This window comes from Acartia tonsa, chromosome 9, assembly GCF_053477335.1.
Source record: "Acartia tonsa isolate MP-2025a chromosome 9, ASM5347733v1, whole genome shotgun sequence".
NCBI classification, from domain to species: Eukaryota; Metazoa; Arthropoda; class Copepoda; order Calanoida; family Acartiidae; genus Acartia; species Acartia tonsa.
In genome coordinates, this window is record NC_137268.1 from 30208562 (window position 1) to 30228887 (window position 20326).

At 32.5% G+C, this 20326-nt stretch overlaps 1 protein-coding gene across 3 annotated transcripts; it reads left to right on the forward strand.

Moving 5' to 3' along the window:
- Positions 1-253: 253 nt before the first annotated feature.
- On the forward strand, positions 254-16711 carry LOC145328742 (uncharacterized). Of its 3 annotated transcripts, none has more exons than XM_080172563.1 (7): positions 254-335; positions 4206-4289; positions 9550-9632; positions 10885-10961; positions 15304-15413; positions 15507-15595; positions 16555-16711. In XM_080172563.1, the coding sequence occupies exons 2-7, from the start codon at positions 4225-4227 to the stop codon at positions 16584-16586; spliced, it is 456 nt and encodes a 151-aa protein (XP_080028689.1). In that variant the 5' UTR covers positions 254-335; positions 4206-4224; the 3' UTR covers positions 16587-16711. The 3 variants fall into 3 exon arrangements, with proteins under 3 accessions (XP_080028689.1, XP_080028690.1, XP_080028688.1); XM_080172564.1 differs by having other exon boundaries at positions 9550-9623; XM_080172562.1 differs by lacking the exon at positions 254-335 and adding an exon at positions 3525-3597.
- Positions 16712-20326: the final 3615 nt, after the last annotated feature.

Consider the following 20326-nt stretch of genomic DNA (forward strand, 5'->3'; position numbering starts at 1 on the left):
AAAATAGCTTAAAACCACCACAGGACCAATAGGTATATACCTGAAGAGTAGAATCCGATCGGTTCAGTGGTTACCGAGATCTTAAGGGACAGACGGACAGACAGACAGACGGACGGACAGACATCATTCTACTTTGTATTATAGATAAATGATGATATTAGCAACCCAAATTGACTGTGTCCATGTATTCTATATCCATTACATGCTCTCTTATTATTCGCAACTGCTCTCAGATTCTGTTTATTCAACTCTCTTTATTTCGCAGTTTTGACGAGAGTAGGAAAGAGCATCTCTTTTTAACTTCATCATTGGCTGTTCAAAACAAAGAAAATAAGGTAAAAATTTAATATTATATAATATTAGTTAAAAGAAAATAATAATTTTTTTATTCGGGGGGAATTTTTCTAGAGCGATTTCTCTTGGGAGGGTGGTGGTATCTTCCCAAAAAATGGTTATAAACCTCCCCAGGACCCATGAGAAGCTACGCTGTAAAGGAGAATTATATCGGTTAAGCGGTTAGCGAGTTCTTTTGGTGCAAACAGACAGCGTTATATCAACCTTCACACAGTGGGATCTTTTGCCAAAAAACGGGACATTAAGAGTAGACAAAAGTAAACTTCAATAAATAAGCTTGTATTTGAAGAAATGATGTAATTTTTTTTGCTTTAGCCAGGAATTACCTTAAATTTTGCCTCTGTTAACTTCTAATGTGCATTTGGTAAGTATGTCTGGCGGTTTTGGAGGAGCGAAGCTACCCTATTTTTAAAAAATCTATAAACCTTCATAACTTTAGTTACGATTTGAGTATTTCAACAAAATAAACGTCTATGTAAATATTTCTTCAGTGCAAACAATGTTTGTGGACATGAATATAGCGTCAGGTGCACCCAGTTCGAGTCCCAGCATTTTTAGTTAGGTCCAGTATAAGTAAAATAGGACACTTATAAGGCATGTTTTCAAATGTTTTTTACAGATATAAACAACAATAACATAATTTTCAAGACACTTTTGATTTTGTATTAATACCTTTATTCTGAGTCTAGCTATCTCCATTTAAAGTTTGTATAAGAATATAAACATAATTACTTATATTATATTCTCTCTCCAACATATATTTCTCTCTCTCTCTCTCTCTGACGCATATATAATGTTTTTGCAATATTATAATTAATCCCCAAATTTGAATTTCTGATGGACCAAAGCCAGTTAGAAATACAAATTCTTTTAGAACAAATGAAATTTAGCAAATTTAATTGCTAAAATAAAAGTATTTATAAGTCATCTTTATTTAACGACTCCTTTATCCCTTAAATGTCCATTAAAACCGCGGGAACGGCAAAAATCGTTAAAAATCATGCCAAAGGCGGCAAAAAACAACGAAACAGTTCGCCAGAGGCAAATGATGCATAAGTCAAGAAAGATCCGCCTTAAAAAGTTTGAAAATATTGCAGAGATGACTTTGGGCTCTAAAATGACTCCTTCCCCCTCTAACAAAGGAAAATTTGAAATTAACAAGAACGAAATTGTTCAAACTATGCAATGTAAAATGCTAAATTACTCAAAAACGGCCGGGATGCCCCAGGTTGTGAAAACTGTTTTATACACAATACATGTTGCATATTAAAGGACGCCTGCAAGAAATACCCCGCTTTAACTGCTGAAGGACTGCCACAAGTAGACCCAATACCCCAAATTTAAAGCCTTCAGCTTCAATAACAAAAAAGTTCTAGGCATTTCAAAATAGCATTTTATGTACAATGAATTTTTTGAAAGATTTCCAATGCTCATAAAAGAAAAAACAATATTAAATTACGTTGCCTAGACATAAAATTGTAATCTTATCTTTGTCAGAAACTTAGATTGCCGGTAACTGATTACATTTTTACAATAAAAACACCACATTTCATAGTCAAAATATATGAAAAAAATTTGATTTAAATTGCATTTTTAAACGCGGAAACAAAGGGGGAAACAAATACAAGCTCAGCTGTGATTGGTTGTTAAGCTGATTCAACCTTCTGATTGGCTACAGTACACTTGGTACAACGCAAGTAAAACCTAATTTTTTTTAATGATTTTGACTATAAAAATGGGTATTTTTATTGTAAAAATATAATTAGTTACTGGAAACCTAAATTTATGACAAAAAGAAGCTCATGATTTTGTTTCTAGGCCATGTAGTTTAATTTCAAAGTTTTCAACATGAGCATTGCAATTCTTTAAAAAATTTCATTGTACATAAAATGTCATTTTAAAATGCCAAGAACTTTTTTGTTATAGAAGCTGAAGGCTTCAAATTTGGGGTATTTGGTCTACTTGTGGCAGTCTTTCAGCAGTTAAAGCGTGGTATTTCTTGCAGGCTTCCTTTAATATTATTGTTGCAAAACCCGGGGCCTCCTGGCCGTTTTTGGGTAAAATGAAGAAAACTGATTATTTGGGGGTAAAAATCTTAATATTTTTGGTGAAATTTTCTCACAAAATGTCAATTTACACCACCAAAAAAATATTTTTTAAAATTTTTCTTTAATTAGACATTGGTACAGGTATCTGAAAAGTATCTCAATCAAAAATTATTTGCATAAGCTGAACATAAATGTATTTTTTGTTGCTTTGAAAAAATTGTGCAAAAAAATCTGGAAAATCATTTAAACTGAAAAAAAAAATTTCACTATCTTTTTTAAAAATGGCATAAATCCACCAAAAATTTATATTTAAAAAAAAATTCTTTTCTAGCTGTCTACTTACAGCCATTATTAATTCCTAGGATAGATAAAAGTCGATTTTAAATTTTTTGGATGTCCCGATTTTTTCAAAAGATCCCACTGTGCTTCACCCTCCCCCCCCCCCTCACTTGTGTCTAGTTGCTACTTCATATTCAAAGCCAATCAATTATGGCAATATATCTGTTAAAGAATAAGCATGCAGGGATCTAAAGGGATAAGGCAATGGCCGATAAATGGATGTACATCTCAAATGACGATACACAAAGTATACCCCTTAGGAAACTATTTATAAAAAATGGGGATTTAAAATATTTTGGCCGAAATGTCCCGAATGACGTCATAAATATTATAAGAGAAGCAACTCTTTAATAAGTCCTAAAAATGTAAGTGTGTCCATAAACATTACCTGTATCAAGCAGTTTTTCAACAAATTAACTTACAATTTTGCTTCGACTCTTATACATTTATATTCTGATTATTCAGTTCTAACACTAAGTGTTAATGTCCGTTTGTCCTACCGTTTCAGTGCTTCGATTTTATGGATGTTGTCATTCTTGTTTGTTTCCAAAAATATGTAGCATAAGAACAGGGCTAGGCTGCCGCTTGTGTGCAAAAATTTCGAAAAGAAAGATTGTCTGTTTAAAAATAGGTTTTGACGTCCAGCTGAATTTATTTAATGAAGTTATAATATGACAATTTCACTGAGGCTTACACGCGGCTGCTGAGCTGCTGCTGAGCCCTAATAGTTTGCTATTAAATTGCAGTAATTAGAGATATTGCTTAATATGCAAAATATTATTATTATTATTATTTAGTAATCAAATTTATTTGTAGCTAGCATATAATTCAATTAAAACTTTATTGATTTTTTAAAGTGAGTAATTTATATTTTGTACATTTGTGTTTGCTCTTTTTTTATAACTTACCAATAATTTCAAAAGCAATGCTTTTCTATAATAATGGCAAGTCTGTCCTTAAAGGTCAACTCTTTTCGTTAATTTGGAAATGTTAAAAATGTCGAATTCAAAATTTGCATTTTTATTTCTGTAACAGTTAGGAAGCGTGGCAACTCTATAATTGTTGCCAGAAAGTTTTGATACATGCCGATTTTTAAATTTGTTGGCAGAAACTTTCAGTATAATATAATTATCCTCTTCATTTGATTTTTGGAATAATGATCTCTAGGACAAGTAATATCTAATCAGCGAGGTATCTCCATATATAATCAAATCTTAAAATTAAAGTATGTCCTATTACTCTATCCTGTATTTACGCAATTTTGCAGCAAATTTATGTGCTTTATTGTTTAGACTTACAAAATAATATTCTGCTTATTTAGTTCTGACATTCAGAGTTACTCTTCTGATTCTAGAGCTTCAATTTATAGATGTTGTCATCCTTGTTTTGTTTTTTTGTTGTAAAAATAACTATTTTGATTGAGTTTATTGAAGATATAAATTTGATGATATTTATTTTTCGTAGGTATTGTATCTAAATCATTATGCCAGAACTGCCAACAATTGGAAACAAACTTTGCTGTTGCTTTGAAATCCAAGATGGACTGAAGTAAGTTGAGAGGTAGTCAGATATACAATAGATAATAGGATAAATTTGGAGAGTGTGAGCTATAGTGTGGTTTAAAAGACAAGAGAGTTTTTTTTCTATTTTCAAGGGGGGTGGTTACACCCCCTTGATGTTCTGTTCACTACCCTATTTTAAAGTAAGATAGCATCCTTTGGTTAACTGACACGCGAAACGCATTAATAATTTTTTACACCCGGCCAACTTAAACAATTTTAGTGCGGGTTGCGTCCTTCCCCTTGATACACATTCTTCTGTACGCTTCTGAGTAAAATGCTACAGGGTGTTTCAAGAAAAATGATATTTAAAAAAAAAACTTATTTATGCGTTTCGATATAATTGAAGATTCTTAATGGTTAGAAGAAATTCACAATACGTTTTTGCCTTGTAGCTCTAGTAGCCGAATAAATATAATTTCTATGTAAAAAAAATATATAGATTGGATGCTCATTGGTCAGTGGAATCTTACTTTTAACAAATATTTTATGAATCGTATTACCCATGCAATGGACTAAAAGAATTAAAACGCATAGACTGGATGCTACTAGGTCAGACGGACAAAGTGAGTTCTAAGGAAAAATTCATAAGTTATAAGTCGGTGAACATAGCACCTTTTTCTGTCTATTGCACTTTAACAGGGCTCGGCAGCCGCGACTAAGCCTCAAATTTAAGCTCGTTTGGATGCTTATTTTTTTCAGGTTTGTACTTTCAGCTGATTTTTAAAATTATAAAAGGTTGATTTCCATGACGTTTTTAGGCGGCTGTAGTAAAGCTGCCGATCCTTGTTGGTAGCTGCCATGGTTATAGAATACGTGAATATTAGATCTTTTCATGAAAATACCCTTTTTCGAATTTCAATCTTCTGCTAACCTAAAAAGTTACTTTAAGGGCCTAGAAATATTTCAGCTCTCTATCTCTACTGGCGACCTAGCGCCAGGCATGTAAAATATCAACAGATAACGGTAGCACGGCGGTTTTAACAATATCTCAGTAATGTGCAGGTTTTCAGCTCTTCTGCATATTTCAATTTAAACACATAAGACCAAAGATATTATATCAAAAAAATCTTTTGTCAAAGTCTACTCTAGACCTAGCGCCAGTCAGTTTTCTAAAATCATGCATTTTATACCTGTGAAAAATGAAATCGCCAGCGCTAGGTGTAGAGTAGACTTTGACAAAAGATTTTTGGGATATCATTTCTTAGGCCTTATGTGTTTAAGTTGAAATATGCAGAACACCTAAATTCACCTTCCAAGCCATTCTCTAAGCATTTTAATTTTATTTTTGAAGTAACGGGTTTTTCAAAACTGCCTTTTGAAAAGGCCTAAAAAATATCTTTTTTTGTCCCTTTTTTCACTGTATATAGTTACAACTTATTAAGATATTATTCTCAGTTAAAAAATAATTGGCGCTTCCAGCACCAAGACCGGCAAAAACAGGCAGTTAAACTTCTGAACCCCTACTTAACCCCCTGACAGACCCCCCCTTTATCTCAGCACCTGTTACAGATAGAGAAGCAAAACTTTTTTCTAGTTGTTCATGTGTATTTTTAGAGAATTGCTTTTTCTAGTCATAGCGGTCAGACCTCTCCTTATCCGCTTTTTAATGGCCAGTCGCTAAATATTAAAACAGCTGTAGAGCGGCCAATTTAAAGCTAAGAAAACCAAATTTTATGACAAACTATTATTTTTTATAATAAAAAAATACCTTTTCTGACCATCGCCGAAAAACGACAAATAACGGAAACTGCCAATTTTAGCGTTAAAACGGCGGTTGGCGGCGCTAAATAATATTTTTATCTGTTTATAGTTACAACTTATTAAGATATTATTCTCAGTTAAAAAAAAAATGGAGCTTCCAGCACCCAAACCGGCAAAAACAGGCAGTTAAACTTCTGTATCCCTACATAACCCCATAACAGACCCCCCTCTATCTCGGCTCCTGTTACAGATAGAGACGTAAAACTTTTTTCTGTTGGTTCAATAGAAATAGAAGAATAGAAGCATATTCTGAACCCTTTTTTCGTCAAATCTAAGAAGGAACATTTCTAGCAGACAAAAGTATTGTTTACTTTCGACTCAAGCTGATGTGGATTCTTAAGAAATTATAGACTCGCTACTCGATAGTGAGGCAAAATTATTTTTGTGAAAAATCATCCAAAAGCACATTAATAATCTACAAAAATTAAACAAAATCAAATGTTAATAACCCTTTTAAGATTTTATTTAGTTTTTGTAAATTTTTTTATTCGATTTTGGAGGATTTTTCACAAAATAAATTTTGCCTCACCAGCGAGTAGCCAGCCTAACTTTTTTTTAAGAATCCACCTCATTACTAAGCTTTCAAATTTAAACGAAATTTTTGGGCAATTAATTCTGATTCCGCCAAGCTTTCTACTAAGAAAATATACTGTTTACAGCTGACTTTTATCTAAGTGTGAAATGAAAAAAAACATGCATTTGTAACAAGATGTGTACAAAATTTCAACCAATGAAATTAAATGTATGTACCGATGTGATTCTCCTATTGGCTCAATCAGACATTCCCTCTCTTTCTTAGTACCTTTATTGTTGGTTCATGTGTGTTTTTAGAGAAAATTACTTTTTCTAGTCATAGGGGTCAGACTGCTCCTTATCTGCTTTTTAGCAGCCAGCCGCTAAATATTAAAAAAGCTGTAGAGCAGCCAATTTTAAAGCTAGGAAAACCAAATTTTATGACAAGCAATTATTATTAATTATATATTAAAAATTTAATTGATTTGAAGCTTACATGGACTGCCGCCACTGGCTGCGGTCAGCTGGAAACAACAGCTGATTTTAAAAAAAAATTTAATATGTCATGTAGGCATGTAAGATAAGCTTAATTTTACAATTTTAAGTCTATGAGTAAAAAATTAAATACACTGGAGCCATTCAAAGTTATTTGAAGACTAGGAGGATTATATCCTGCTGGATCATACCTGAACACCTAATTTTCATCTTATTTTTTACTAAGGTTGATTAAATATTACAAAAGTAATTACAAGAGAGTTGTCCTTACTTCTGATCTTAGAGCTTTGTCTTTATGGATGTTGTCATCCTATTTTTTGTCTGTATTTAATCACTTATTAATGTTGTCATCATTGTCATATTATTTGATAGAAATATCAATGCTTTACAAATAAAATTCATAGAGAAGATCATCTTGATGTTTTTAATAATTAGATTTGTATATTTTGATTTTGTTGTTAACCCTTTGTAGACAAATTGATAATATTTCTAAATGTTATTTTTTTTTAATTGTCTGCGTCTGGCATCTGACTAAAATAAAAATCTATTACATTAGTTTAAACAATTAACTGTCTTGACCCTTTCCAGACCTTAATCAGCCAATTTTTGTATGTAGTCTTTTATTGTGAACATAAACAGATAAAAATATTAATTAGCGCCACCAACCGCCATTTTACCGCCGAAATTGGCGGTTTCCGTTATTTGTCGTTTTATGGCGATGGTCAGAAAAAGCATTTTTTTGTTATGAAAAATAATTGCTTGTCATAAAATTTGGTTTTCCTAGCTTTAAAATTGGCCGCTCTACAGCTTTTTTAATATTTAGCGGCTGGCTGCTAAAAAGCAGATAAGGAGCAGTCTGACCGCTATGACTAGAAAAAGTAATTTTCTCTAAAAATACACATGAACCAACAGAAAAAAGTTTTACGTCTCTATCTGTAACAGTAGCCGAGATAGAGGGGGGTCTGTTATGGGGTTAAGTAGGGATACAGAAGTTTAACTGCCTGTTTTTGCCGGTTTGGGTGCTGGAAGCGCCAATTTTTTAAAACTGAGAATAATATCTTAATAAGTTGTAACTATAAACAGATACAAATATTTTTTAGTGCCGCCAACCGCCGTTTTACCGCCAAATTGGCGGTTTCCGTTATTTGTCATTTTTTGGTGATGGTCAAAAAAGGTATTTTTTTATTATAAAAATAAGTTTGTCATCAAATTTGGGTTTCTTAGCTTTAAAATTGGCCGTTAAAAAATAATAGTTTGTCATAAAATTTGGTTTTCTTAGCTTTAAAATTGGCCGTTTTACCGCCAAAATTGGCGGTTTCCGTTATTTATCGTTTTTCGGCGATGGTCAAATAAGGTATTTTTTTATTATAAAAAATAATAGTTTGTCATAAAATTTGGTTTTCTTAGCTTTAAAATTGGCCGCTCTACAGCTGTTTTAATATTTAGCAGCTGGACGCTAAAAAGCGGATAAGGAGCGGTCTGACCGCTATGACTAGAAAAAGTAATTCTCTAAAAATACACATGAACAACCAGAAAAAAGTTTTACGTCTCTATCTGTAACAGGAGCCGAGATAGGGGGGGGGTCTGTCAGGGGGTTAAGTAGGGGTTCAGAAGTTTAACTGCCTGTTTTTGCCAGTTTTGGTGCTGGAAGCGCCAATTTTTTTTTAACTGAGAATAATATCTTAATAAGTTGTAGTTCTATATACAGTGAAAAAAGGGACAAAAAAAGATATTTTTTAGGCCTTTTCAAAAGGCAGTTTTGAAATCCCGTTATTTCAAAAATAAAATTAAAATGCTTAGAGAATGGCTTGGAAGGTGAATTTAGGTGTTCTGCATATTTCAATTTAAACACATAAGGCCTAAGATATGATATCCTAAAAATCTTTTGTCAAAGTCTACTCTACACCTAGCGCTGGCGATTTCATTTTTCACAGGTATAAAATGCATGATTTTAGAAAACTGACTGGCGCTAGGTCTAGAGTAGACTTTGACAAAAGATTTTTTGGATAAAATATCTTTGGCCTTATGTGTTTAAATTGAAATATGCAGAAGAGCTGAAAACCTGCACATTACTGAGATATTGTTAAAACCGCCGTGCTACCGTTATCTGTTGATATTTTACATGCCTGGCGCTAGGTCGCCAGTAGAGATAGAGAGCTGAAATTTTGTACATTTATTTCTAGGCCCCTAAAGTAACTTTTTAGGTTAGCAGAAGATTGAAATTCGAAAAAGGGTATTTTCATGAAAAGATCTAAGTGAATATATTGACATGGAAAATTTGTCGTCAATTTAGGTTGCTAATATGAACTTTTTAATTAGTCAGTTTGTTCATAGGAGATGGGGAGGGATGAGGCATTTTTTTAGCCAGCTGGGATTATCACTTTCTTAGAGTAAATGAAAATCTGGTGCAACATACAAGTAATTATATACGGATTGGCCAAAATCTGTTTTTAAAATAGTGACAATGCTTTTTTCAGGTGTGGTTCAGGAGTCCTAGCTGTGCTCTATTCTTTGACACTTCTGCTCCTTCCATTCCATGATGCCGATAGCAGTACTTATGGTTTCTATTTTGTTTTACATCAAACATCATAAACTCAACAAGGATGACACCATCCAGAGAAGCGAAGCTCCGATACGGTAGGACAAACGTACATTAACACTTGTAGATTGTCAGAACTAAAAGAGCACAACATAAATGTATAAATGTCAAAACAAAATTGTAAGTAAATTTGTTGAAAACTGCTTAAATACAGGAGAATGATAAGGATATACTTACGTTTTTAGGACTTACTTATAGAGATGCTTCGCTTATAACATTGTACTTTGTTGTCCTAGGAATCAGTATTCCAAAAATCCGAACAGTAAGATATTTTTATCACATAAAATTTTTTTATTAAAAACGTTAAAAATGAACATGTTTTAAAATGAACGCACGGAGATTCTGGTAACGGTTACAGAGTTGCAAGGCTTTCTAAATCTTACCTAACTACTACAGGAATTACCATGCAAATTTTGAAATCGATAGGACAATTCTAACAAGCCTTAATCAAAGAAAAAAGCTATCCGTTCCAGACGGACGTACGGAACGATCCTAATTATAGAAAAGCTTCGCTTTTAAAAAAGACAGAGTCGTCATTTCTCAATGGGTCTGTCTTTTTCATGAGTTAGAAACCTGGTTAAGGTGTAGATAAAAAAGGTCTTTACATGTCCCATCAAAAACTTTAAACATTATGGTATCAATCTTCAAGAATTTAAGTACTTTTAAATTTTGAGCGATTGGTTTTTTACGCTCTTTGTTCACGAGTATTAAAATAAAAATCATGAAATTTGTTAGCCTGGGCTTTCATAGCTAACAAAAATAGTTTTAAATTTCATTTTAATATCCGCGGAAGGCTGTATATTGTTATCTATAATACAAAGTAGAATGATGTCTCTCCGTCCGTTTGTCTCTTAAGATCTCGGCAACCACTGAACTGATCGGATTCTACTCTTCAGGGAATATACCTTCTGGTCCTGTGGTGGTTTTAAGCTATTTTCTTGGGGGGGTGGGACACCCCCAACCCCCCAAAAACAAAAAAATCCTCCCCATTTTTTTTTTTTTTTTTTGCTTAAGATTTCCTTGGCTATTTACTTGGGGGGTGGTACACCCCCAAACCCCCCAAAAACAAAAAATTCAACCGTCATTCTTTTTTTAATTATTTAAAAAAGAGGTGGAGTGTGGGATCTCCAGGTAATAAAAGATGTAATTATACCTCTTGGGAAAAAAAGCCCCTAGATGCTAGGGGCTAAGCCACTAGTAATATTATATTTAGCTGAGAAAGTAATTGGAATGATATGGTGTATTTGTTGTATAACTGTCTACTCTCTCCTCTACTACTCTATCTCCAAGGTAAATATCAGGGCTCGGCAGCTGCGCGTCAGCTACAACTAAGCATCAAATTTAGATGCTTTGATTTTTTTCCTTTCTTCAATTTTTCCTTCAGAAGTTTTCTTCACTTTGTAATTATACGTAAATATGTTAAAAGCCACATAATATCTTGATGTGAAAAAAATGGCCTGTGTAAACAAAACTTAATAGTTTATTCTCAAAATATATATAAAAACAAGGATGACAACATCCATAAGTAGTGAAGCACAAAATCTTTTATGAAATAGACAAACGTACAAGTTAACTGTAGAACGGATTATCTGTTATCTATAATACAAAGTAGAACGATGTCTGTCTGTCCGTCTGTCTGTCTGTCCCTTAAGATCTCGGTAACCACTGAACCGATCGGATTCTACTCTTCAGGGTATATACCTATTGGTCCTGTGGTGGTTTTAAGCTATTTTCTTGGGGGGGTGGGACACCCCCAACCCCCAAAAAACAAAAAAATCCTCCCCATTTTTTTTTTTTTTTTTTTTTTTTTTTGCTTAAGATTTCCTTGGTCCTTTAATGAATTTCGCCTTAATTTTTTTTTCACCTCTTGGGGCAAAGCCCCTAGAGGCTAGGGGCGAAGCCGCTAGTTAATAAAAAAAGAAAAGAAAGAGAGAGAAAATGCATAAACTTAAAATCACGAAACATTAAAAATATCTATCTTTTACAGGAGCTGAAAAAATCAGTTGTGAAAAATATAAGCGGCTAAAAAGCTGCTTAAAAGCAGTTCGACCGCTAAAGATGTTTTATACTTAACTAGCGGCTACGCCCCTAGGAGGGGAGAGTCGAATTTGATAACCCAATTTATTATTCTAGATTTTAAAAGAAACAGATTGGGGGGGGGGGGAGTGATCCCCCCCTCATTTTGAATTTTAGTTGAAATGAATTAAAAATAAATTTTTTTGTGGGGGAGATAATTTTTTTCTAGGGGCGATTTCTCTTGGGAGGGTGGTGGTACTTTCCCCCAAAATAGTTATAAACCTTATCAGGACCTATGAGAAGCTACCCTGTAAAGGAGAACCCGATCGGTTCAGCTGTTGGCGAGATCCTTCGGTACAGACAAACAGACACACAAACAGTAGACATCCTGTTACTTTATTTTAAGGATTATGCTCCACATTGATGGTAATATTGACATGAAGTTTCAGACTTCTATCTTTCATAGGGGCTGAGAAAATCACATTTCACCCAACTCCTTAATTACGGACATTTGGGATCAAGTCAAGCTGAGTATGCCAATAGCCTGTTTTGGCACACGCTACTTGACTTGGGGGAATATTGGCATACTCTACTTGACTAGGGGGATTATTGGCACACTCTGCTTTACTTGGCGTAATATTGGCATACTCTGCTTTACTTGTCAAGATATGCTTTTTCTAAAATTTTGAAATAATTTATGTATATATACTAGCGGCTCCATCCCCGACCTCCCCCCCCCCTCGATGTCTCTAGGGGCATTTGAGGGAAGGAGAGAGCTGGAAATATCCTTTACATTTAAGTTTTAAAAAGAAAAACTATTGTAACTAAATCATGGTATTTTAAAGGACCAATAAGAAGCTTCATTGAAAGAAGAACCATAACAGTCCATCGATTAGTGAGATCTTTTATTTTGAAATTTTAACGGTTTTAGGCTAACTTTTCTACTTCTTGGAATAGAGAGCTCCTAGATGCTAGGGACGCAACTGCTAATTTATATATTTAACGTACATAAAGTAGTAAATTTGTAGGTTGAATTATTATAACATAAATCGGAAAATATGTTAAATTTATCTTTCTTTTATTTTTTTGTCATGTTGCTTTGTTTGCTAAACTATTGGCATACTATGCTTTACTTAATGAAATATTGGCATACTATGTTTTACTTGGGGGAATATTGGCATACTCTACTTGACTAGGGGGAATATTGGCACGCTCTGTTTTACTTGTTGCCATTGGCACATTCAGCTTGACTTGATCCGACATTTGTAAACTGCGAACCAAAAAAATAGGCAAATCCAAATTTTCAGAATGACAGCTTCATTATTCATTTAAGACGAATTTACTGTAAATATAAAATGTAGATGCATCTTTTTTTTACAAGTCTCCATCGTTGATTTTTTATTAATCAGCACCAATGAAGCACAAGATCTAAAAAACAGCATTTTGGGTAAAAACTCGTGAACCAAAAAGATATGCAAATCCAAAACAAATCAATGGAAAAACGATTTTTTTGCACTTTTCTTCTGTTTTAAAGATTGATTCTGATAAATTAACAATTTTTTAAGGGATTTATGCATTAATTATTATGAAATGTAGTATAAGGTAGAAATTAATGATTTTTTTAAATAAGAAATATTAGAAAAAAAGAAATTCAACCCCTATCACTAGAGTGGTCAGCTGCTGACCTCCAGTTTAATGGATGTATCCTAACACATGTTAAAGATAAAAATTACACTGAAAAGTATACAAAAATGCTTTTTAATGTGTTTAAAAAAACCATTTTAAAATCATGATTTGAGGATGATGTCCTTTCAGATGCTCCTATTGATGATGATGGTGAGCCAAATGTTATCTAAGTACATGTCCATTACAACAACTTGTCTATCAACCTATGTACCAGTTTTTGTAGTCATAGCAATCTCCAATGGAGCCTGATGACAAGAAATATAAACATCTTCTAAAAACGACAGTATTTACCTTATGCATTTGAGTAATTAAAATTGCAATTTTTTTCTTTTTTAATACTGCTTGGCTGGAGGCTGCTATGAATACAAAAATTGGACCATAGTTTAATATATAAGTTGTCATCATGGTCATGCACTTTGATAACATTTGGCTCACCATCACTACCCATAGGAGAATCTTAAAGGCCATCATCCTCAAAATTAAGATTTTAAGATGGATCTTTTTAACACATTAAAAATCATTTTTGTATACTTTTGGGACTAATTTTTACTTTTTATATGTATTTAGCTTCATCCATAAGACTGGAGGTCAGCAACTGTCCTCTAAAGTGATAGAGGTCGAATTTCTTTTTTTCTAATATTTCTTATTTTAAAAAATCATTAATTTCTACCTTATACAACATTTCATAATAATTAATGCATGAATCTCTTAAAAAATTGTTAATTTATCCAAATCAAATTTAAAAAGAGGAGAAAAGTGCAAAAAAATCGTTTTTCCATTGATTTGTTTTGGATTTGCATATCTTTTTGGTTCACCAGTTTTTACCCAAAATGCTGTTTTGGAGATCTTGTGCTTCATTGGTGCTGATTAATAAAAAATAACAGTGGAATCTTGTAACCAAAAGATGGATCTACATTTTATATTTACAGTAAAATCATCCTAAATGAATATTAAAGCTGCTATTCTGCAAATTCAGATTTGCCTATTTTTTTGGTTCGCAGTTTAATTATGTAGTAGCTAATGTATTAAATTTTAGGAGGGTTGGAAAGAAGTTCAAAATATGGAAATATGTTGACAAAGCCCAAATTGTGTCAAAAATAATCCACGTGACGTAATAAAATGAGGGAGATGAGAAGTGGGAAAGAAAACCCCTTAAAAAAGAGATAATTTGTTTTACGTCACATGGATCATTTTGGACAATTTGGGCTTTGTCTCGAAATATTCCGTATTTTTAAAGTGAAGCTATAAAGCTTCAGACAACAAATCTTCTCTCTCTTTTTGGAAAGGATAGAAGTTAATGGATATATGATCAGATCAAACGGATAATTAGATCACATAAAAATTTGTTGTTAAAAAAGTAGAAAAATCAACATGTTTAAAATGGACATACGGACATTCTGGTAATGATTATAGAGTTGCTACGCTTTCTAAATCGTACCTAACTACTACAGGAATCATCATGCAAAGTTTGAAATCGATAGGACAATTTTAACATGCCTAAATTAACGAATAAAAGCTATCTATCTCGGAAGGACGTACGGACCGACCCTAATTATAGAAAAGCTTCGCTTTAAAAAAAAACATGGTACATCCAAGTAATATTTATCTATCTATCTATCTAGGAGATATTCAAGGGTAACTATGTGATGGCTGTTCTGGTAGCAAGTGTATTCAACACATTATCTATCTATCTATCTAGGAGATATTCAAGGGTAACTATGTGATGGCTGCTCTGGTAGCAAGTGTATTCAACACATTATCTATCTATCTATCTAGGAGATATTCAAGGGTAACTATGTGATGGCTGCTCTGGTAGCAAGTGTATTCAACACATTATCTATCTATCTATCTAGGAGATATTCAAGGGTAACTATGTGATGGCTGCTCTGGTAGCAAGTGTATTCAACACATTATCTATCTATCTATCTAGGAGATATTCAAGGGTAACTATGTGATGGCTGCTCTGGTAGCAAGTGTATTCAACACATTATCACTCGCTGCAACCTCTGTCGTCAAACTGGTCTTCTTTGATTTTAGCAGGTATTGTTTATAAATCCTATCTATTTATCTATATATTCTATCTATCTATCTATCTATCTATCAATCTATCTATTTATCTATCTATCTATTTAGTGCAATCATCGGAATGATCCTAGCTGGCCTAACTGGCTATTATTGTCTGGCGCTGAATTCGTTCTACAAAAATTTGAACTCGGGAACTGGTAAATACTTTTATTTTTTAGCAGGAATAGGGGACATTGGACTCTTAACACACTGGTACCCAAAGTTTATTAATAACGTTTTCTTATTGGTTGGCTCAAATACGTTGGGTACTTTAATTGCATAGTGATAATTGGTTCCAATCCTTTATTGTTCAAACTTTGCAACCAATAATTTGGGTATAGCCCTTTCGTGGCAACGCACCTAAAGGGGCGATTCTTCGTAATTTTCGCAGTAGTTTTTCTCCTTCGCAAGGCTCTAAACCTGCGGGGCCAATTGCCTAACCCTGTGAGGCAATCACCTAACCCAATACAACCTAACCAAACCTAAAATAACATATAAAAAGGCTATTCAAAAATACCACGAATCGCCCCTTAAGGGGCGTTGCTACGAGAGGGACTACTCCCAATAATTTTAATATTCAGAATGGGTATGATGACAGGATACAGCCCCTAGTATTTAATATTTTCATAATTTCGGGTGCATATAAGCGTATGCTTAGCTTTGTTATAAAACTAACGGGAAGTGGGTAAAACTGAATGATTGAAAGCTCACTTTGAAAGAACCCTTCTACTTATTAATCAAAAAACAAGGATAACATTAACAACATCCATAAAAGCGAAGCCCTAAAATCAGACATAAGGATAAATGAACATCAACACTTAGATACACATAGATATATTAATTAATTTGTATCTTATTATCATAGGAATTGTTATAGGAATTATATAGGAATCGGATGAATAGGACAATTATGTCATACAAAAAAGTTGTATAAAACTTTAAATCAACATATTTAAATTAGACATATGGGCTTTCTAGTAATGATTATGTAGCCAAGTTAAAAATGAATTGGACAATTCTAAAAATATGAGCTATCCTTTACGAAAACATACAAATGTCTAGACGGAAAACCCATAATTATTGAAAAGCTTCGCATAAAACAATCTTTTTTTTTCAGGTACACATGAGTCATCAAACAACAAAGTTTAAATACATAACAAAATGATTATTATTATATTTTGGATTAATTAAACATATGCTTGTACAATTACATCCATCAATTTTGAACTCCCCCTAACAGAACTATGAACTCTGGCCGCGGCGCTCGGCCCCCTTGTCTGCCTCGCCGCAGCGCTCGGCTCCCTAGCCTAAAACCTAACCTAACCAAAAATAGTTGTTCTGTCAAAATTGAAAAAAATATTTCTAAAAGGAGAACGCCTGATCTCCTTTACAAAGTAACTGAAACAGTTTCCTTACATGCCCAAGAATTCAGTTTTGAAATATCTTTATAAAACTAATAAAAATACTAGATAAAAAATATGCAAAGAAGGTGTCTTAACTTTATTGCTTTTTATTAAGAATAGCTAGCCGGTTCTTTTAGTAAGTAGTAGATGTAAGATGGTTCATAGAATTTAAATATTCAATTTTTTTTTTGTAAACCTCTTATTTTTGAAGTTATTTAAGTTTTTTTTAAAAAATAACTAAGTCGGTTTTAACCCATTAGTGCCGAGCGCCACTTTTATGGGCTGATCAAGCTGAAAATTTCAGGGAAGCTTTATAATGGTCAAAACGGAATTCCAATTTTTTTGTTTTGCTCTAGTGGCGTGCACAGGAAAGTTGCAAAAAAACCCGTTTCGGCATGGCCATAAATGCACAACAGGTATTTAAACTTGTTTTGGGTGGTTTTCTGCTGGCATTAAAAGCCGCTTTTTTCTAAATACCCGGTTATTTCGACAAAAAAATGAAAAATGTAATTTTTGAACGCCCAAAGTGAGATGAACACTTTTTAGAACTTTGATACGATCCGTAATTGAAAACTACACAACCTCATGTAATCTATAGGGCTACAAGTAATATACGAAGCGATTTATTTCAAATTTAGTGTTTCGGCCGGTTTCGGCCGCCATAACCAGGTAAAAAAGCCCGTTTGTCGAAGTTTTAAAACCTGACATACACAAAAAAAGAACATATAAAAATTGGATGATACATATCAGAAAAAGAGCATAAAACTATTGGAGGACACATATAGAGATTACTAGGGTATACTGATTAGGGTGGCTCAAGAATAATAAATCATAAAAAAATATTTAATGGTTGAAAAGTTAAAACCGGGTAATAAAACCAAAACCGAGCCGGGTTTTAAAACTGTTGGGTATTTATGGCCATGACGAACTGGGTCCTAATAGGGCATAAAAAAATGATAAAAAAATCATATAAAAAATAATAATTTGGATAAAACGAATTCACAAATAGATGTACTTATCAATAAACGTTAGATTTCACAAAAAAAAATCAGCAACTTAACTATAAAAACAAAAAAGTTATTAACGTTTTGCGAAAGCACCTGTTTTTTCGCAGCAGATCCATATTATTCATATCATAGATCCATATCTGAGACTTCTCTCCGGGGCCAATAGATAAAGAACGGAGTAAAGGGGAGGCTCAAAAAAGGATGATGAAATTTGAAGACTGGAAACCATTTTTTTTTCAATTTTTCGGAACCGGGTTTTAATACCCGGTTCGTCACTAATGGGTTAAGGTACTAAAACGCAACAAAATAAAAGAAAAAAATTACCAGTATGAACAAAAATAGTAAGATCTTTAATTTGACACCTTACTTTTTAAGTTCTGTTGAGTAATTATTGAAATAATCTATTTTTTTAACCTCGGTTTAATAAAAACTTTAAACTTAAATATTTTCTCACACAGACATAAAAAATATGGGTTCATATATACCTTTAGAATCAGAAAAATATTACGAATCCATTCTAAGCAAAATTAAAAAAAGTAAAAACTTTAAAAAAATAAAAATGGCCTAAAATATTATATTTTTACAGGCAACACTTAATTGTAACTATTAAACTAGCCAATCAAAAATCTCAAAAATTGACAAATCAATGAGCTTCAACTCAAAACTTAACCAATAGAATTGACAAAAAAAAGGATAATGTTCATACAATATATACAATAGATACTACAATAAAAATAGTGATACTTATATAACATGTAAAGAATGAAAAATATGCTTCAGTCTGTTTATAAACTTCAAAACAATGCAGTTAAAAGTGCATTATTGTTTCTTGTGTTTAAAATATATGTTACAGTGTATGTACATTTGTTTAGGTTTTGTTCAAGTCAACCCTTTAAAGGACGCCTGCAAGAAATAACACGCTTTAACTGCTGAAAGACTGCCACAAGAAGACCCAATACCCCAAATTTAAAGCCTTCAGCTTCAATAACAAAAAAGTTCTAGGCATTTTAAAATAGCATTTTATGTACAATGGAATTTTTGAAAGATTTCGAATGCTCATAAAAGAAAAAATAATATTAAATTACGTCGCCTAGACACAAAATTATAACCTTATCTTTGTCAGAAACTTAGATTGCCTGTAACTAATTACATTTTTACAATAAAAACACCACATTTCATAGTCAAAATCTATGAAAAAAATTCGATTTAAATTGCATTTTTAAACGAAAATCATAGCGGAAACAAAGGGGTAAACTAATACAAGCTTAGCTGTGATTGGTTGTTAAGCTGATTAAGCCTTCTGATTGGCTACAGTACATTCGGTACAATGCAAGTAAAACTTAATTTTTTTTTAAAGATTTTGACTATAAAAATGGGTTTTTTTATTGTAAAAATATAATTAGTTACTGGAAACCTAAATTTATGACAAAAATAAGCTTATAATTTTGTTTCTAGGCCACGTAGTTTAATTTCAAAGTTTTCAACATGAGCATTGCAATTCTTTCAAAATTTTCATTGTACATAAAATGTCATTTTAAAATGCCTAGAACTTTTTTGTTATAGAAGCTGAAGGCTTCAAATTTGGGGTATTGGGTCTACTTGTGGCAGTCTTTCAGCAGTTAAAGCGTGGTATTTCTTGCAGGCTTCCTTTAAAGCTAAAATTATGATTCTTAAAATAAACTTATATTTTTTATTATAATTTTATAAAACTTTTTCAATTTTGCTTAGAATGGATTCGTAATATTTTTCTCATTCTAAAGTCATATATAAACACATATTTTTTATGCCTCTGAGAGAAAATATTTAGGTTCAAAGTTTTGATTAAAACAAGGTTAAAAAAATAGATTTTATCAATAATTACTCAACAGAATTTAAAAAGTAAGGTGTCAAATTAAAGATCTTACTATTTTTGTTCATACTGGTAATTTTCTTCTTTTATTTTGTTGCCTTTTAGTACCTTAAAACCGACTTAATTATTAAAAAAAAAAAAATTAAATAACTTCAAAAATAAGAGGTTTACATAAAAACCGATTGCATATTTAAATTCTATGACCCATTTTACATCTACTACTTACTAAAAGAACCGGCTAGCTATTCTAAATAAAAAGCAATAAAGTTAAGACACCTTCTTTGCATATTTTTTACCTAGTATTTTTATTAGTTTTCCATGAAATATAAAGATATTTCAAAACTGAATTCTTGGAAACTGTTTCAGTTACTTTGTAAAGGAGATCAGGCGTTCTCCTTTTAGAAAGCAATAAAGTTAAGACAGCTTCTGGGTGTAACTTTTTATATGTACGGAAACCATAAAATTATAGGAAAAAAATCTCCTTTTGTAAAAATTGTAATCTATAGAAGGGGTAATTTTGTATATCATCATTTTAGACTAGCAGTTACGCCCCTAGAGGCCTCTAGGGGCACTTGAGGAGGGGAGAATCGAATTTGATAACCCAACTTATTATTTTAGATTTTTAAAGAA

Bases quoted from the DNA above. Each gene is read 5' to 3' on its own strand.
- LOC145328742 (XM_080172563.1), top strand. From the start codon at position 4,225: ATGCCAGAACTGCCAACAATTGGAAACAAACTTTGCTGTTGCTTTGAA. The intron at 4,290-9,549 runs GTAAGTTGAGAG...TGCTTTTTTCAG, and splicing joins GAAATCCAAGATGGACTGAA to GTGTGGTTCAGGAGTCCTAG. The intron at 9,633-10,884 runs GTTTCTATTTTG...TATTATATTTAG, and splicing joins TGCCGATAGCAGTACTTATG to CTGAGAAAGTAATTGGAATG.